Here is an 18975-nt window from a genome sequence, read left to right on the forward strand (position 1 = left end):
CTCCAGAAGGCCAGCTCGGCTTCAGGGAGGGATAATAAATTCCAGCTCTCAGTGAGATGAACTGTACAGGTACGTTGAAAGGGCACTGGGACGTGGTCATTTCTGTCCTTGACCACAGGTCTCTTAATGGCATTATATCTGTGCTTTCCTCAAACTGCCCACCAACACTGCACCTGTTTGGAGTCTAAGCTCATATTACTTGCCACATGACGGGTCAATAAATTGAGAGACAGGTTGTTGGGGCAATGAAAAGAGACTTTATTCAGAAAACCAACAGACTGAGAAAATGGCAGTCAAATGTCCCAAAAAATCATCTTCCCAGAGTTAGAATTCAGGCTTCTTTTATTCTAAAAGGGGAGGGGATGTGGCTGATTGTTCAATCTCCTTGGTGCCTTTATTCTTGGTACTATTCCCATAGGTCTGGTCACAATGTTCCTATAAACCTCCAACTAAACAAACGTTATGCTCTGTTCTGCAGCTTTTTAAAGAAGTGTTCTATCATTAAGAGCCAGAGCCTTGAGAATGGGCTGTCCTGTGTATTTCAGGCTACAGGAAACATTCTTTTACAAAGGTGCAAGCCAGTATGACTAAGCACAGGCAACAGAGAACAAAAGTTAGAGCTAAAGGAATAGACCCAGTGTGGAGTCAGCTTTGTTCAATGTTACACACACTGGGCTGAGAGGGAACCCGCCCATCTACTGCAGCCATAGGAGACTGGGATGGAGCCCTTGAAGCCAGCTGGAAGCTGCAGGAGTGAGCTGAGGCAGCATCGTAAGGAGACAGTCAGGTGGAGAAGGAGCAGGAGGGAAGGCAGATGTGAAGGCCAGAGTGGGGACCTGGGCTGGAGTACTGGAGCCAACAGGTTGGGATCCGAGACTCACGTTTAAGTAGAAGCAGGTCTTTCAGAACCTGGTGTGGGTTATCCACATGGGCTGGCAAGTTGCAGGTGCCAAGTTAACACACACGGAGCCTGGCACTGGATCCAGGGCGAGGCACCCAGTGGGTCTTAGGAAGTGAGTGTTCTGCACTGACCAGCCTCTTGGGAGCCCCATGGTGGGGAGACCTGTCCGTCCTTGCAGGTTCTGGGCGGTCTCACTTGGGGCCAGTGAACTGAGCTCTAGACAACAGAGACACAGCTCTCAAGAAATGCAGATTTCAGGATGGGGAACACATGTATACCTGTGGCAGATTCATTTTGATGTTTGGCAAAACTAATACAATTATGTAAAGTTTAAAAATAAAATAAAATTTACAATTAAAAAAAAAAAAGAAATGCAGATTCTCTTCCCACCTTAAGCATTCCAAAGGCCACCAGGCCAGACAGACAGTGTTACTGATGAGTCATGAAACAGCCAGACCCAGAGTCTTGGGTGGGGAGGAGAGGGAATGAATACTGCCTGAGGATAAAGGGCTTGGTAACTGAGGGTCAGTGCCTCAAACTGACCCCAGGGCCAAGCCGTTGGCTCCTCTGGCTGAGGTCTTTGAAGACACGTGGTCCAAGTTCCCATCTGAAAAGCAACAAACTGAGGCTCAAAGAAGAGACACAGTCTTCGCAGGGTCAAAACTGAGTGGCAGGACTGGGAAAAGACTTGGCTTCCTGTTCTGGATTGGTGCTCATTCTTACAGAGTTCCTGCCCTACACCCAACACCTACAGGGCTCTGCAGGTGCCCCGCACCTGCCTGGTGAACAAGAACACAGCACAGACACTTACTGAAGGTCACTGCATCTCAACTTTATTTCTTATGATTCTTTGAAGAATTTGGGGAGGCAGGGGACTTGTGATTTGGGAGACTGACATCCTGATGCCCTGGAGGGTCATTTCCAGAATGGGAGCTCATTTCTGCTTCAGTACTGGGTCCTCCTGGAGGAGCTGTAGGAATCCCACAGCAAGGCCCCCAAAAGTGCCCCAGCAGATCCCAGGAGGATGTTGGATGGTGTGGAAAGTCCAGTTGCCCCTAGGGGAGAGGAGAAGTTTAGAGCACAAGAGGACAGGCAGACCCAGCAGTCCCTGGCAAGACTGTGGGTGTCAGAGACCCCAGGACTGACTGGAGGCCCTAGACACCAACATCCCACCCCTGTTTCCTCCTCTACTTCTGAGACCCCAGGATATCTGCTCAGGGAGGGGCGGCTGCACATGGCTGCCCAAAGAGGAGACATGAACGCCAATGATCAGTCCATCAGTGACAGGACAGACTCTGAGAAATGACAGGCTGTCCCTCCCCTTCACAGCACCAGGCTGGGATCGGGGAGGAGTGGGCACCTAACCAGGTTTTTTAGGGTTGATGAGGAATGCAGGCCTCCTGAGCGACACACCCCTCGTCCCACCACCCCACACCCAACCAGAAGAGGGAACAGTGACGGGGATACAAAGGATAAGTGGGACACTGAGGACCACGAAGCTGGAAGAAGCCTGTCTGCTTCTTTAGCATCTGGATCAATCTTGTGCTGATTTGTTACCCCTCCCCCGCCTCCTCCCCGGGAGACACTTACCCTTGGACTGGAGATTGGAGACTAGGCTCCCAGAGGGAACTCCGCCCCCATTGGCTCTTGCAGTTGATGACATCATCTTGGCCGCTAAGGAGGAGTGGGAGATTCCTTTTCTGGTGAAGCCCACGGTGTCCAGCAACTCAGGCACAGCCCTCACGGCCATGACTGTAAGGGCAGAGACACTTCAGGGCTAGCTGTGAGGGACAGGCTCGCCAGACCTCCCTGACACCTTCCTGGGGGATTGAGGTGAGGGGTCCTCTTCACTCTCCTCAGACCACAGGGCCAGAGGCAAGGGAAGGCTGTAGGTGTGGACACAACTGGGTGGACACCCACCCCGACACCCCGTCCTCCTCCAAGAACCTGGAACCCAGGCCTGCTCCTGACTCTGCTTGCCTGTGACCCTGGAAGAGTCAGCAGTCCTCCCTGGGCTTTAGTTCGCCCTTTATGAAATAAAGTTGAAACAAGGAGGGGTCTTCAAATGCCCCCTTTTGGTGGGAACTGGTGTCTTTCTTGCAAGCACAGGCCCAGAGTATGAGGACAGAACTGCTCTTCTGAAAAGCTGCCGGGTGGAAGCTTCTGTCCTCTGCCCTGAGGCCACCGGTGAGCATCCCCCCAGGGTCTCTACATCTCCAGACAGTGCAGGCATAGGACCTTCTGCAGCCAGGAACCTTCTGTGTCTGTACCGTCCACATGGCGGACACATGTGGCCACTGAGCACTTGAGACTGTGGCTGGTATGACAGAAATGTTTCATTTTCTTTAATTTTGGCCACCGTGTGGGAGGACCCTGGCCAGAGGCCCAGCAGGAAACCGCTAGGCTTGCTGGATGACTAGAGGGTCGTAGGCAGAGCAGTTCTGAGTAATCCACACAACTCAGCTCACACACTCCTGACAGCCATTTGGAAGGGCCCCTGGCACTGCTTTCTGGGGAGGAATCATGGGTTCAGACAGATCTACCAACTTGCCTGGATCCCAGTCTGCACTTGGGAGAAGCTGAGATTGGAAGTGGTTGTTATGAATGAGTTTCCTTCAGTTCCTTCTCAGCTAGGTTCTTGTTACCTCAAGAATTCAACCTCTGTTCCCTGTCCACCCCACCCCTACCCACCCAGGTCTTGGGGCTGAAGGCAATCTTGGACTTGGTCAAGGAAGGTTGCTCCCAGGAGCCCAGGGACAGGGGCAGATGGGTCCTTGAGCTTCTTCCCAAGGAGACTTACCTCCTCCAATCACAGCAGCTGCAGTCATGCCTGGAGACAGAAAGAACCCCTGTGAGTGCCCAGCAATGGACTTCCACTGAGTCTCTGCTGCTGTCCCAGTGTGAAGGGTTCCCTGGAGTTGGGATCACAGGAGACAGAAGCCCTGTGTGGCTCTCTCTGCTTTTACAGAGAAGTCTGATTTTCCAGAAATCAGAGGAGGATGGACAAGAGTCCAGAGCTCTGTGATGCTCCAGATGGGGAGAGGAATCTGCCTTGAAAAGGTTTCATGCTGCTCTTTGAACTTAACACATTTTGGTATCATTAAAAAAAAAAAAAATCAAGAAAAGCATGCTACTTTTTTGCAATGGAATATATTTGACTGTTCTGTCTGTTCATCTTCCAGACACCCTGTGCCCATCCCAGCCTACAGCTGGAGTGGAAGCCCCCCATCCTCTAGGGCTCAGCCTACTTGTGACTTTCTGCAGGAAGCACCCCTTATTCCCCCATTAGAAGGCACCATGCTTCCTCTGCATGTCCTGCCTTGAGGCTGGAGCCCCTGCCTACACTGGACAGAGCACGCCTGGACCAGACTGAGTTGCTCAGAGCTCTTGGGTCTGGCAGGGACTAGGGATTTTGGACACCTGGGACAGTTCCAGAGATTTCAGGATCTGCAAGAGTGAGCTCAGATAGCTCTCCATGAAAAAGAGTCTAGGTCCCAGGCAAGGGAAAGAAGTTGGAAAAGCAGTCTCCATCCCCCTGTCATTTCTGGAAGGTTGTAGCTCGTGGCTCACCAACATCTCTCTCCATCAGGACCCCTGACCTGTCTTGAGGGTTTCCATTTCTGCACAGACGATGTTTTCAACGAACTGATCTTACAGTTCTCACCTCCTCACTTTCAAGAATCTTGGATCCTATGCCACATACACCCAAGGTCATACCCTAGGCCAGGGGTTCCCAACCCCGATACTGGTCCCTGGCCTGTTAGGAACCCAGTCGCACAACAGGGGCTGAGTGGCAGGTGAGCCACCGAAGCTTCATCTGCATTTACAGCCGCTCCCCCTCGCTCGTATTAACGCTTGAGCTCCACCTCCTGTCAGATCAGCGGCAGCATTAGATTCTCGTAGGAGCTTGAACCCTACCGTGAACTGTGCTTGTGATAGATTGATGTCGCCCACTCCTTATGAGAGTCTAATGCCTGATGCTCTGAGTTGCAGCTGAGATGGTGATGGTCGGACTGGGGAGCAGCTGCAAATACAGATGATCACTAACAGAAAGGTTTGACTGCACAGGGACCATAATAAATGAATACCTTGCAGACTCATATCAAAACCCTACTAGTGAGTGGCAAGTGACAAGCTGTATCTGGTGGCAGGCTTTCAGTCAGAATCCGACACTTATTTTAGTCCCCACATGTCCCACTCACTATTTTCTTTACCACTTCCATCCTTGCCTCTTTCCTGCACTGTGCACTTGTTTTAGTCACAGTTTTGGTAAGCCCACAAGCTAACCCTTGACAAAATAAGTAAAAAAAAAAAAATTTTTAAGCAAATGTCGCTGAAGGGTTTCTTTGAAAATGGAGAAAGACCCAATGATGAGACTGTAGAAGACTCTAAGATGGCCAACGAAGAGAAAGCTACATTCAAAAGAAAATACCAAGACTGCTAAAGTACAAGTTCATTGCAGCAGGTGATTCACGTTCTCCAATCCTGCTTTGTGTAACACGTGGGACCAGCTACCCAATGAAGCTTTGAAACCTTTAAAACTGCTTTGCCGCATGGAGACCAAGCACCCTGCATTAAAAGACAAGCCTTTGTGGTTTTTCAAAATTTAAAAAGAAAATGTGAACATGAAGAACGGAAGCAATTATCAAAGGCCTTCACTTTATCAAATGTATCTGCACTGAGAGCATCATTCTTAGTGGTTAACTGCATTGCTAAATCTAAGAAACTGTTTACTATTGGTGAAGAATTGATCCTGCCTGCTGCTAACGTCATTTGTCATGAACTTTTAGGAGATGCTGAAGTTCAAAAGCTGGCATGTGTTCCTCTTTAGGAGAGGCTGAAGTTCAAAAGCTGGCATGTGAAACAGCAGACATGTTGAGGCCAATTGTTAGAAAGGATTAATGAGTCACCGTGGTATGATATCGGAGAAGGCAATGGCACTCCACTCCAGTACTCTTGCCTGGAGAATCCCATGGGCGGAGGAGCCTGGTGGGCTGCAGTGCATGGGGTCGCTACGAGTCGGACACGACTGAGCAACTTCACTTTCACTCTTCACTTTCCTGCATTGGAGAAGGACATGGCAACCCACTCCAGTGTTCTTGCCTGGAGAATCCCAGGGACGGAGGAGCCTGGTGGGCTGCCGTCTATGGGGTCGCAGAGAGTCCGACACGACTGAAGCAACTTAGCAGCAGCAGCAGCAGCAGTGGTATGCAATCCAGGTTGGTGAATCTACCGATGTTGACCACAAGGCAACTTTACTTGTTTTTGTGCGATATATTCTTCAGGAGGATGTGCACGGGGATGTTTTACGTACCCTTTTCTTGCCAAGCAAAACCACAGCTTCAAAACTATTCAAGTCTCTGAATGACTACATATCAGGAAACCTGAACTGGTCATTTTGCATTGCTATATGCACGGTCGGAGTGCGTGCCATGACTGGATGGAATTCTGGTTTTCACTATATTGATCAAAGTGGTCACCTCTGAATGTGAGTCTACACACTGTCATCCACAGAGAAATGCTCACCCGCTGAAAAATGTCACCTGAACTTAACGTTTTGCAGGAAGTGATGAAAATTATCAACCACATTAAAGTACATGCCCTTAACTCATGTCTGTTCATGCAGCTCTGTGAGGAAATGGATGCAGAGCACAAATGTCTTCTCTTACACACAGAAATGAGACAGCTTTCTAAAAGTAGATCACTGGCCAGCAGTTTTGAGTTGTGAGAGCTGCTCCAGGGATTTCTTTTAGAAAAGCAGTCACCACTGGCAGCATATTTCAGTGACACAGAAGGTGTCGAAAAACATCCTTACTTGTGTGACGTATTCAACTTGCTCAGTGAACTCAGTCTGACACTTCAGGGGAGAATGTCAACTGTTCAAGTCACCAGGTCAAGTGGCTGCATTTAGAGCCAAACTGGAATTATGCAGGCAATGAATGAACACTGGGAATTTTGACGTGTTTCAAATATTAGCAGAGATTTGGAAAGAGACTCGGTCAGGGTCGTCTTTCTCCCAACTGGTGCATGATCCACTTATTTCAGCTTTCAAAAGAGTTTGACCATTACTTCTCAACCACAGAAGACCCCTGAACTGGGAAGGAATGGATCCCTGACCCATTTGTAAATAATCCAGGAAAACTGACTTTGTGCCTGCTAGAAGAGGATCAACTGCTTGAGATCACAAATAACAGTGGCCTTGGAAGTATGTTTGCTGCTGCTGCTGCTGCTAAGTCACGTCAGTCATGTCTGACTCTGTGCGACCCCATAGAAGGTGGCCCAACAGGCTCCTCTGTCCCTGGGATTCTCCAGGCAAGAACACTGGAGTGGGTTGCCATTTCCTTATTCAATGCATGAAAGTGAAAAGTGAAAGTGAAGTTGTTCAGTTGTGCCCGACTCTTAGCGACCCCATGGACTGTAGCCTACCAGGCTCCTCCGTCCATGGGATTCTCCAGGCAAGAGTACTGGAGTGGGGTGCCATTGCCTTCTCCGAAAGTATGTTTGAGATGATTTCAAATCTCCATATGTTCTAGATTAAAATCAAGGCAGAATAGCTTGAGATTGCCACAAAAGCACTGAAAAGCCTGCTTCTGTTTCCGACAGCCTATCTTTGTGAAGCAGGGTTTTCTGCAGTAACAGTAACCCAAAGGAGATGACGGGTAGACTGGACATAAGTCAGACACTTCAGGTATTATTGTCCCCTGTCACCCTCAGATGGGACCATCTAGCTGCAGGAAAACATGCTCAGGGCTCCCACTGATTCTGCATTATGGTGAGTTGTACAATGATTTCATTATATATCTCAATCCAATAATAATATGAATAAAGTGCATGATAAATACAATGTGCTTGAATCATCCCCAAACCATCCTCCCTCTCCGTGCCTGTATCTTCCCTGAAACTGGTCCTGGCGCCAAAAAGGTTGGGGACTAGGGCCCTAGCCCAAGCTCACCACTATGGGAACAACTACCCATTCGAGTGTTCGAGTTAAATCTCACTTAATGAAACTTAAAACTCAGTTCCTGAATTGCATGGACCACTGCTCAAGTGCTCAATAGTTGCATCTGGCTAGTGTGATCTACCATACTGGATCACGCAGGGAACACGCTTACCATCACAGAGGGCACTACCAGAGAGTGCTGCCCTAGACCCATCACCAGTGAAAAATCCCTCTCTCTATGATCAATGACCAGCGCTCCCGTGGACACTCTCACCTCCTCCTCTTACAGATTCTGACTCTAACACAGCCTTCAACATTTCAGCAAACGCAATGAGATTTTCAATCTCTGTCCAGGCACACCTTGGCGATACTGTCGATCAGGTTACAGATCACCAAAGTAAAGGGAATATAGTGAACTTTTTGGTTTTCAGTGCATATAAAAGTTATGTCTATATACAAGTTATATTTATGCATAACTAGACTATACCCTAGTCTGCTAAGGGTGTGACAGCCTTATGTCTAAAAAGACAATGTGCATACCTTAAAAATACTTCATTGCTAAAAATGTGAACCTCCACCTGCCAACTCTTAAGTTGTTACAAATCTTCAACTTACAAAGCGCGTGCCTGTGTTAGTTTCCTGAGGCTGCAGTAAGGAATTACCAGGAACTGTGCTAATTCTCTCATGTTTTCTCCCAGTCAGAGATCCAAGATCAAGGTGTAAAGAGAGTCAGGCTTTTTCTGAAGGCTCTAGGGGAGGATCCTTCCTTATCTCTCTAGCATCATTGTCTAGCTGTTGGTGACAAACTCTGACTTGTGGCCGCATCTCTCCAATCTGTTTCTGGCTCTACCACTGCCATCCTAGTTACCATCACCTCTTGTAGTCCCAGAACAGGGAAGGGGACAATACAGAGGATGTTGGCCACTGGGTACAGGGAAGAAGAATGAAGGTGTTAAATCCCCTCTTTGCCCCCTGTGGCCCGTAAGTTAAAGTCCACCTGTTCCATGAGCATGAGGGGGTCCCTGCATGATCAGGCTTCTGCTTAGATACTAGGGAATGAATAGAAGCCACCTTCCTGCCTCCTGATGTTCAATCTTTTGCTGGCCAAATCCAGGCACATTTTTAAGGACTCTGCCATCCAACACATCTTCCAGAACCTGCTCTGAGCACACGTTCCCAGTCTTCCTCGGCCACCTTCACCTATAGACTCCTAAGTGTGAATTAGTTGTGCTCCTGCTGCCACAAAATTTCCCACAAGGCAATATGATTCTCTGGAATCTCTGCTGGAATTTGAGTTCTTTCAGGTCAAGGGCCAAGCTGCATTCACTGCTGCTTTCTCCTGTGCCAGGCACAGGCTTGGGATCAAGGAGGCACCGAAGGAGGAGTTCAGAGAAAGAAGTACTAATCCAAAGTGCACCTTTGGGCATCCTAAGTCATGCTATGGTCTGAATGTTTGTGTCCCCAAAAAATGATATATTGGAACCTAATGCCCAATATGATGATGTTAGGAGGTGGCCCTATGGGAGCTGATTAAGACTTGCAGGCAGAGCCCTCCTGATTGAGATCAATTTCCTTATAAAAGAGATCCAAGAGAGTTCCTCTTTTCCTCCCAACATGGGAGGTTAATGCGAAAAGATGGTTGTTCTAGGATGTGAGCTGTCATCACACACAGAGTGCACTGCTGCCTAGATCATGATTTCCCAGCCTCCAGAACTGTGGAAAATAAGTTTCTGGTTTTTTAAGCCATCGGATTTACCGCATTTAGTTATAGCAGCCCTAATTCACTAAGATAGAGCACAATCAACAGAGTGAAAAGGCAACCAACAGAATGGTAGAAAATATTGGCAAAGCATGTATCTGTTTAGAGGTTCATATTCAGGACATAGTATAAAGAATTCCTCCAACAACAGAAAACTTGATTTAAAATCATTTGATTTAAAAATGGGCAAATGTGCAGCGCAACTGGAGAAAGCCCACATGCAGCAATGAAGGCACAGTGCAGATAAAAAAAAATAAAGAAAATACGGGCAAAGAATCAGAATAGACATTTCCCTAAAGATATACAAATGGCCAACAAGAATAGAAAAATATACTTAATATCAGTAAGCATTAGGAAATTCAAATCAAAACTGCAACGAGATATCACACCACACCCATCAGGAAAGCCACTATATAAAAATAACAAAAATGGAAAATAACAAATGTTGGTGAGGATGTGGAGAAACTGGAACATTTGTGCACTGTTGGTAGGAATATAAAATGGTGCAACAAACATGGAAAACAGTGTGACAGTTTCTGAAAAAATTAAGAATAGAAAATCATATAACCTAGCAATCCCATTTCTGGATATAGATCCAAAGAAATTGAAAACAGGGTCTTAAAGAGATATTTGCATCCTACGTTCATAGCAGCAGTGATCACAGTTGCCAAGAGGAAGCAAACTAAGTGTCGATGAATGGATGAATGGATCATTACCAAGTAGTATAGATGCCCGAGAGGATATCATTCAACTTTAAATAGGAACTTCTGACATATGAGGAACCTGGGGAACCTTATGCTAACTAAAATAGACCTGTCAGAAAATAACAGATGCTGTATGATTCCAGTCACATGGAAATTAGATTAGATTAGTTGAGCAAAGAGACAGAAGGAGCTGTGGTTGCCAGGAAGTGGCAGGAGGAAAACAATAGTTAATGTCTAATTGAGTTTCAGTATGAGGAGATGAAAAGAGTTCTGCAGATGGGAGGCACAGTAACACGAATATGGTTACCACTGTTCAAGAGCCGACTCACTGGAAATGACCCTGACACTGTGAAAGATTGAGGGCAGGAGGAGAAGAGGGTGACAGAGGATGAGATGGTTGGCTGGCATTACCAACTCAATGAACATGAGTTTGAGCAAACTCTGGGAGATAGTGAAGGACAGTGAAGCCTGGCGTGCTGCAGTCCATGGGACTGCAGAGTCAGACACGACTTAGTGACCGAACAACAAAAAACAACAATTCAGTGTATGCTAACAAATGGTCATGTTTGTTAGTCACTCAGTCCAGTCCACTCTTTCTGATTGCATGAATTGTAACCCTGCCCATGGAGTTCTCCAGGCAGGAATACTGGAGCGGGCAGCCGCTCCCTTCTTCAGGGGATCTTCCCAACCCATGGATCGAATCGAGGTCTCCCGCATTGCAGACAGATTCTTTAACATATAAGCCACCAGGGAAGCCCAGTTGTTTTGGTAAATTTCATGCTATGTGTATTCTGAAAGGACTTTAAAAAACTCTGTGACTTTTGCTGCCGTGGCCCTAGGAAGGCCCCACATTAGAGGTAAATCTGCTCTTGGAGGGTGTGTTCTGGGACGACATTAGTGACCTGGCCACCAGGGAAGCCCAGTTGTTTTGGTAAATTTCATGCTATGTGTATTCTGAAAGGACTTTAAAAAACTCTGTGACTTTTGCTGCCGTGGCCCTAGGATGGCCCCACATTAGAGGTAAATCTGCTCTTGGAGGGTGTGTTCTGGGAGGACATTAGTGACCTGGCCCTGGGGCATCAAGGGAGGAGCACAAATAGAGAAATGAAACTTACCTGCCTTGGGTGCTGGGGGGCAAAAGGAAATCATGGGCAGTGACCTTTAACTGGCAAAGAGCCATGCCCGAGCCTGTGCCACGTGGCTGTCAGGCATCTAACCTGAGCAGCACCTCTTCCCCACCTAATTGGAAGTGACCTGGTTCTGAGAGACCCCTAAGAGTGACCCCTATGCTTAAAAACAAACCTATAAAGGCCCAGAGAGGGCAAGTGACTGGCTCTGGGTCACTCAGCAAGTCAGAGGCAGAGCTAAACCCTGAAGTGCGGTCCCTCTGACTCTACAGCATCATTTATTTCATCTCCTGTGTACAGTGTGGCTTTTTTCTGACAGTGTGTCAGAGAGATTCCATCAGGAAGACTGTCCTTACACTGACAACTTAGCAGGTAGAGCTGAGCAGTGGGTGTGGGGCGAGGATCCATGGATTGGTGCTCAGAGATAGCTTACCTGCATAATGGTAGAAATTGGGTGGGTCTCTGGGGTCAGAGCCAAAGTCATCTGGTCCCTGATGTGGCCCCTGTGGTGGCTTCCCAGGAGAAGAGCCATAGGAGGCCTGGTTGGTTGATTGGGAAGGTTCTTCTTCCTCTGGAAGAAAGAAATAATGGGGGAGCACACAGCGGGGCAGGCAGCTGGGGAACAGACCCCACACAGCCCCCTCCACCCTTTCCTGAAGACCCCAGAATCTCTGATGTAGGGAGGGGACCTCAGAGGAAGCTGAGCTGAGAGGTGTCAAGGGTGCTTGGAGGTGAACCAGGGAGAAGCCCAGCACCAGTGGAGAGCTGGAGGTCCTGACTGCACAGAGCAGGAGACTGAAGCCCAGGGGAAAGAGCCTTGATGGGCCCAGAGCCCCTGGTGGCAGCACCAGGCCAGAACCCAGACCCCCGCTGCTCACGTCCAGGAACCCCAAGCTCTGGGCCACCCTCCCTCTGGAGATTTCCCAAGGGCACTCACCTTCCAACAGCAATTCTGGCAGGAGGGGGCCCAAGGCATCGCCTTCCCCGCTCTCTATGGCTCTAGCTGACATCCTGGAGGCAGTGTGGGAGCACTGGTTCTGGATGCAAGGACACCACTGTCTTTCTGAGAAACAGAGTGTGAAGTAAAAACTGCTCTGCCTGATTTCAGGCTTTGCTGATAGCTCAGTTGGTAAAGAATCGGCCTGCAGTGCAGGAGACCTGGGTTCGATTCCTGGGTTAGGAAGATCCCCTGGAGAAGAGAAAGGCTAGCCACTCCAGCATGCCGGCCTGGAGAATTCCATGGACTGTATAGTCCTTGGGGTCACAAAGAGTTGGACATGACTGAGCGACTTTCAGGAGGGCATCTGTCTTCCGTTCCAGCCCTGCCCTCTGTCCCACTGCAGCCTGTGGACCAGTTCCAGCCCACCCCCTTAATCTGCTCAGACCACAGTTTTGAAGTTAATAATGACTTTGCTTGGCTCCCTGATCTCCAGAATCCTGGCCACCTCTAACACCCCATCTCTGTCCCCTGCTCACTGCCCAGCTGGTCTAAGTTCCAGGGCTTCATAGTAACCTGGGTCAAGACAAGACCAGAGGTTCCCAACACCCCATGGCAAAGGTGGGATCAAGCCCCCTCCACACATTCAGTTCTGGTCGCAGGGTCAGCAGTCCTGATAGAAGTGGAGAGGGAGGCTGAGAGTGGAGTCCCTTTGCTCCCTCCCCTCCCCACCTCCCAGGCCCCCGCTTACCTTGCTTAATATTATTGGGAATCAAAGAGTAGTGTGTGAAGCCCGGCCCAAAGTGAGGCTGTTGAGAACTCCAGCAGGCTAAATAGTCCCTCCCTGGATTACCTCTGACCTCAAGAGTCCAAGAGGGAAGTGAGTCACCCTCATCCCCGGCTTGGTGCCACGTAGACCTCACATTTGCATGTTAACGGGAGGATGAGGGGCTGAGCTTCTCTCCCAGATTCCCCTTCCTGGATACGTGAGGAATCCCTAGTCCACCTTTTTATAAAACTTACCTGCAATTCTTGTGAACTATATTTTCCCTTCCCTCCACCATTTGTAGGTTTATGGTACAAAATATTTTTCCTTCGCTGACAAATGGCACAGAGCCCTAATCTCATATCTGTAATAACTGAGGAGGCAGAGCAGGTTGATGGTCAAAGCATCATTTCTAACCAGTGCCTGGGGAGGAATCCTTAGTTGCGACTAAGGGAGTGAAATACCCTTGATGTGCCTTACTTAAGTGACACACTGGCATTCACAGAATTGGTGGTATTATTACATTTACTTCTTTTTGTCCCTTGATGTATGGAAGTGTTAGTTGCTCCATCATGTCTGACTCTCTGTGATCCCGCCAGGCTCCTCTGTCCATGAAAGTCTCCAAGAGTACTGGAGTGGGTTCCCTATTTCCAGGGGATCTACCTGACACAGGAATTGAACCAGTGTCTCCTGCATTGCAGGCAGATTATTTACCAGCTGAGCTACCAGGGAAGCCCCCTAAGACATATATATATATATGTTCCTTATTATTATATGACATATGTAAATATTATATATTTTATATGTGTATATATTTTACTTATTTTACATTATCTGCTAAAAGGAAATGAAAGCTGAACGCCAAAGAATTGATGCTTTTGAACTGTGGTGTTGGAGAAGACTCTTGAGAGTCCCTTGGACTGCAAGGAGATCCAACCAGTCCATTCTGAAGGAGATCAGCCCTTGGATTTCTTTGGAAGGAATGATGCTAAAGCTGAAACTCCAGTACTTTGGCCACCTCATGCGAAGAGTTGACTCACTGGAAAAGACTCTGATGATGGAGGGATTGGGGGCAGGAGGAGAAGGGGACGACAGAGGATGAGATGGTTGGATGGCATCACTGACTCGATGGACGTGAGTCTGAGTGAACTCTGGGAGTTGGTGATGGACAGGGAGGCCTGGCATGCTGCGATTCATGGGGTCACAAAGAGTAGGACAGAACTGAGTGACTGAACTGAACTGAACTGAAGAAAGAATAGCAAATTAGTTGTTTTACCCTTAATTTTGTTTCACTATTTTTGTTATGCAAAGCAGGACCCAATGCAGGTCCAGCTGCTTCCAAAGTGAGGTCTTGGAATGGCTCTTATTTGCTCCCTCCTAACGCTTGTCTCTTCCCTGCCCATCTCATGCCTACCCCGCCTAGAGACTTGAGGGTCACCTGATGCAAACCAGGCTTGTTGCCCCAGAGTCCTAGTGCCCAGCAACAGGTGGGTGATTAAGAACTGATGAGACTCAGTTCTTCTCATCCAGTGGTGAATGTTTTGGAGTTTCAGCATCAGTCCTTCCAATGAATATTCAGGACTGATTTCCTTGAGGATTGACTGGTTTGGTCTCCTTGCGATCCAAGGGACTCTCAAAAGTCATCTCCAACACCCAGTTCCAAAGCATCAATTCTTCAGTGCTTAGCTTTTTTTATAGCCCAACTCTCACATCCATCAGAGAAGGCAATGGCACCCCACTCCAGTACTCTTGCCTGGAAAATCCCATGGATGGAGGAGCCTGGTAGGCTGCAGTCCATGGGGTCGAGAAGAGTCAGACACGACTGAGCGACTTCACTTTCACTTTTCCCTTTCATGCATTGGAGAAGGAAGTGGCAACCCACTCCAGTGTTCTTGCCTGGAGAATCCCAGGGACAGGGGAGCCTGATGGGCTGCCGTCTATGGGGTCACACATGACTGAAGTGACTTAGCAGCAGCAGCAGCTCACATCCGTACATGACTATTGAAAAACCTTAGTTTGACTAGATGGACCATTGTCAGCAAAGTAATGTCTCTGCTTTTTCATATGCTGTCTAGGTTGGTCATAGCTTTTTTTCCAAGGAGCAAGCGTCTTTGAATTTCATGGCTGCAGTCACCATCTGCAATGATTTTGGAGCCTCAGAAAATAAAGTCTGTTACTGTTTCCATTGGTTCCCCACCTATTTGCCAAGAAGAGATGGGACAAGATGCCATGACCTTAGATTTTTGAATGTTGAGTCCTAAGCCAGCTTTTTCACTCTCCTCTTTCATTTTCATCAAGAGGCTCTTTAGTTCCTCCTCAATTTCTCCCATAAGGGTGGTGTGAACTGCATATCTGAGGTTACTGGTATTTCTCCCAACAATCTTGATTTCAGCTTGTGTTTCATCTAGGCTGGCATTTCACACAGGGTACTCAGCATATGAGTTAAATAAGCAAGGTGACATCCAGAAGCGCTACAGATACATTGAAAGGGCATGGAGAATATGGTCATCCTGGTAATCGAGGGGGTATGGTAAATGACCCTTAATGACATCATCTGTGTGTGTGCCTTCCACCCCCATCCCCCACCACCACGAAGTCTACACCTGTTACAGAATCTAAGCTCATATTGCTTGCCACATGACAGGGCAAGAAATTGAGAGAAAAATTGTTTGGGCAATGAATAGAGACTTTATTCAAAATGCCAGGAGACTGAGAAGATGGTAGACCAGTGTTCCCAAGAACTCTCTTCGCAGGGCTGCAATTCAGTCTTCTCTGATAATGAAAGAATGGTGTAGCTGGTTACTGGAACCTTCTTGATGCCCTTCTTCTTGCAGCTATCCAGGTAGGTCTGGTCACAAGGTTCCGATGTTGTTGTTTGCTTGCTCAGGTGTGTCCGACTCTTTGTGACTCCATGGACTGTAGCCCGGCAGATTCCTCTGTCCGTGGCATTTCCCAGGTAGAAACATCCAGTTACACAAATGTTATTCTCTGTCCTGTATCTTTGTAAATTTATTTTTTAATTGAACGATAATTGCTTTACAGAATTTTGTTGTTTTCTGTCAAATCTCAGCATGAATCAGCCATAGGTATACATATATCCTCTCCCTTTGAACCTCCCTCCCATCTCCTGCCCCATCCCACTCCTCTAGGTTGATACTGAGCCCCTGATTCAGTTTCCTGAGCCATACAGCAAATTCCCGTTGCCTGTCTACTTTACATATGGTAATGTAAGTTTCCATGTTACTCTTTCCATACATCTCACCCTCTCTGCCCCTTCCCCATGTCCGTAAGTCTATTCTCTATGTTTCTTTCTCCACTGCTGCCCTGTAAATAAATTCTTCAGTACCATTTTTCTAGATTCCATATATATGCATTAGAACACGATATTTATCTTCCTCTTTCTGACTTACTTCACTCTGTATAATAGGTCTTAGGTTCATCCAGTTCATTAGAACTGACACAAATGCATTCCTTTTTATGGCTGAGTAATATTCCATTGTGTATATGTACCACACTGTCTTTCTCCATTCATCTGTCAATGGACATCTAGGTTGCTTCCATGTTCTAGCTATTGTAAATAGCGCGGCAATGAACAATGGGATACATGTGTCTTTTTCAATTTTGGTTTCCTCAGGGTATATGCCTAGGAGTGGGATTGCTGGGTCACATGGTGCTTTCATTCCTAGCTTTTTAAGGCATCTCCATACCGTCTTCCATAGCGGCTGTTCTATGGTTGCATTGTACATACGGCTGTACTATGGTTACGTTGCCACCAACGCTGCAGGAGCGTTCCCTTTTCTCCACATCGTTTCCAGCATTTACTGCTTTTAGGCTCTTTGATGATGGCCATGCTGACTGGTGCGAGGTGACATCTCACTGTAGTTGTGATTCATATTTCTCTAATAACGAGCGATCCTGAGCATCCTTTCCTGAGTTTGTTAGCCATCGGTGTGTCTTCTTTGGAGAAATGTCTGTTTAGGTCTTTTTCCCACTTTGACTGGGTTGTTTGTTTCTCTGGCACTGAGTTGTATGAGCTGCTTGTATCTTTTGGAAATTAATCCTTTGTCAGTTGTTTCATTTCCTATTATTTCCTCCCATTCTGAGGGTTGTCTTTTCACCTCCCATCTAGTTTCCTCTGCTGTGCAAAAGCTTTGAAGTGTAATCAGCTCCCAGTTGTCTACCTTTGTTTTTATTTCTATAACCTTGGGAAACTTATGCTAATTGAAATAAATCAGTCAGGAAGAGAAAAATACATCATGATGCCATTTACTTGGAAATTAGTTTAATTTGGTCAGATTCATAGAGGCAGAAAGGACTGTGGCTGCCAGGAGCTGGGTGCAGGAGGAAAAGGGTAGTTAAAGACTAATGCTTATAGAAGTTCAGGTTGTGGGGTGGGGAAAGGAGGTCTGGAGATCGGGTGCACAAAATGTGAATACAGTAAACACCGTTTGATGCACACTGACAAAGGTCATGTTGGTATTTAAGGCTATGTGCATTCTGCCATGATTCATTTTTAAAGCATGTGCCTTTGGTGCCCTGGCCCTGGGCTGGCCCTGTCTTAGAGGTGACACTGCCCTCAGAGGGTGTGTCTTTGGAGGACATTATTGACCAGGCCCCGTGGTATCAAGGGAGGAGCACAAATGGAGAAATGAAACTTACCTGCCTTGGGTGCTGGGGGCAACAGGGCAGGCGTGGCAAGAAGCCGTGCCAGCCGGCTGACCAGGAGCCAGAGCAGCCTCTGGGTCCTACCTAATTGGAGATGACCTGGATCTGGGAAACCCTTAAGAGTGACCTCATCCTACCCCTGTGAGGTCAGAGGTGGCTCCTCTCTCTGCTCTCTATGGTTTTAGCCATCATCCTGGCAGCAGTGTGGAAACAGGATGCACAGCCAAGGACACCTCTATCTTTCTCACAGACAGAGTTAGAAGATCAGAAGTGCTCTCCTGATTTATGAAGGACTAGGGGGCGGGCACCTCTCTACTGCCCCAGCCCTGCTCTCTGTGCTATGACAGTCTGTGGGCTACTTCCACCCGCCCTGCTAATGTGCTCAGAAAACAGTTTTGAAGTTAGTGATGACTTTGCTTGACTCCCTGACCTTCAGAATCCTGTCTACCTCTTAACACCCCATCTCTGTCCGATGCTCACTGCCCACCCAGTCGAAGTCTTAGGGTTCAGAGCACCCAGGTTTGGGACAAAACCCGAGGCTCCCAAAGTCACATGGTAAAGGTGGGCTCGAGCCCCCTCCCCACACTAACCTCTGGTCACAGTGACCACAGCCCTGGGTGCTGTGGGTGGAGTCCTGTGCTCCCTCCTCTCCCGCACTGCCCAGGTCCCTGTTGATCCTGGTTGGTAAGTGTCTGGGAAGGAAGAGCAGTGTGGCAAGTTCTGCACGGAATGAGTCTGGGGCCTCTAAGCGGCTGAATAGTCCCACCATGGATGAGATCTAACCCCGAGAGTCCAAGGAGGAAGTGAGTCAGTCTCTTTCCAGCTGTGGTTTCTCCCCTACTTGGCTAGTGGGACGATGAGGGCCATGGGCTGGTCTTGGGCAGGAGCATGACTTTCCCTCTCAGAATCCTCTTCTTGCATATGTTTGAAATCCACAGTCCTCCATTTTATAAAACTCACCGGGCTTCCCTGCTGGTCCAGCATTGAAGAGTGCAACTTCCAGGACAGCAGACACAATTTGATCCCTGCTCCTGGAAGATCCCACATGCCATGGATCTACTAAGCCCGAGCACCCCGACTATTGAGCCCTCGCGCCTACATCCGTGCTCTGCTAAAGAGAAGGCACTGCCATGAGAATCCTGCCCACGACTCTTGCTGCTCTGAAGAGTAGCCCCT

General features: G+C 47.9%; 1 protein-coding gene across 3 annotated transcripts; it reads right to left on the bottom strand.

The window, feature by feature from the left end:
- Positions 1-1712: 1712 nt before the first annotated feature.
- On the bottom strand, positions 1713-13259 carry LOC147349085 (interferon alpha-inducible protein 27-like protein 2A). Of its 3 annotated transcripts, none has more exons than XM_086363123.1 (6): positions 13120-13259; positions 12369-12490; positions 11865-12002; positions 3702-3731; positions 2492-2653; positions 1713-1956 (listed from the first exon to the last, which is right to left on the bottom strand). In XM_086363123.1, exons 2-6 carry the CDS (start codon positions 12439-12441, stop codon positions 1847-1849), a joined length of 513 nt encoding a protein of 170 aa, XP_086219249.1. In that variant the 5' UTR covers positions 12442-12490; positions 13120-13259; the 3' UTR covers positions 1713-1846. The 3 variants fall into 3 exon arrangements, with proteins under 3 accessions (XP_086219249.1, XP_086219250.1, XP_086219248.1); XM_086363124.1 differs by having other exon boundaries at positions 12369-12620; positions 13120-13240; XM_086363122.1 differs by having other exon boundaries at positions 12369-12494; positions 13120-13236.
- Between the last annotated feature and the right edge of the window lie 5716 nt (positions 13260-18975).

The sequence above is a fragment of the Bos grunniens genome, chromosome 21 (genome assembly GCF_055505025.1).
Source record: "Bos grunniens cultivar Pamir isolate PY7600 chromosome 21, Bosgru_T2T1.0, whole genome shotgun sequence".
NCBI classification, from domain to species: domain Eukaryota; kingdom Metazoa; phylum Chordata; class Mammalia; order Artiodactyla; family Bovidae; genus Bos; species Bos grunniens.

What these genes read in the sequence shown, in the direction of transcription:
- LOC147349085 (XM_086363123.1), bottom strand. Translation starts at nt 12,441, where the DNA reads ATGTCAGCTAGAGCCATAGAGAGCGGGGAAGGCGATGCCTTGGGCCCC. An exon ending in GCCAGAATTGCTGTTGGAAG is followed by an intron (nt 12,003 to 12,368) that starts GTGAGTGCCCTT and finishes TCTTTCTTCCAG; the next exon opens with AGGAAGAAGAACCTTCCCAA. An exon ending in AGCTGCTGTGATTGGAGGAG is followed by an intron (nt 2,654 to 3,701) that starts GTAAGTCTCCTT and finishes CTGCCCTTACAG; the next exon opens with TCATGGCCGTGAGGGCTGTG.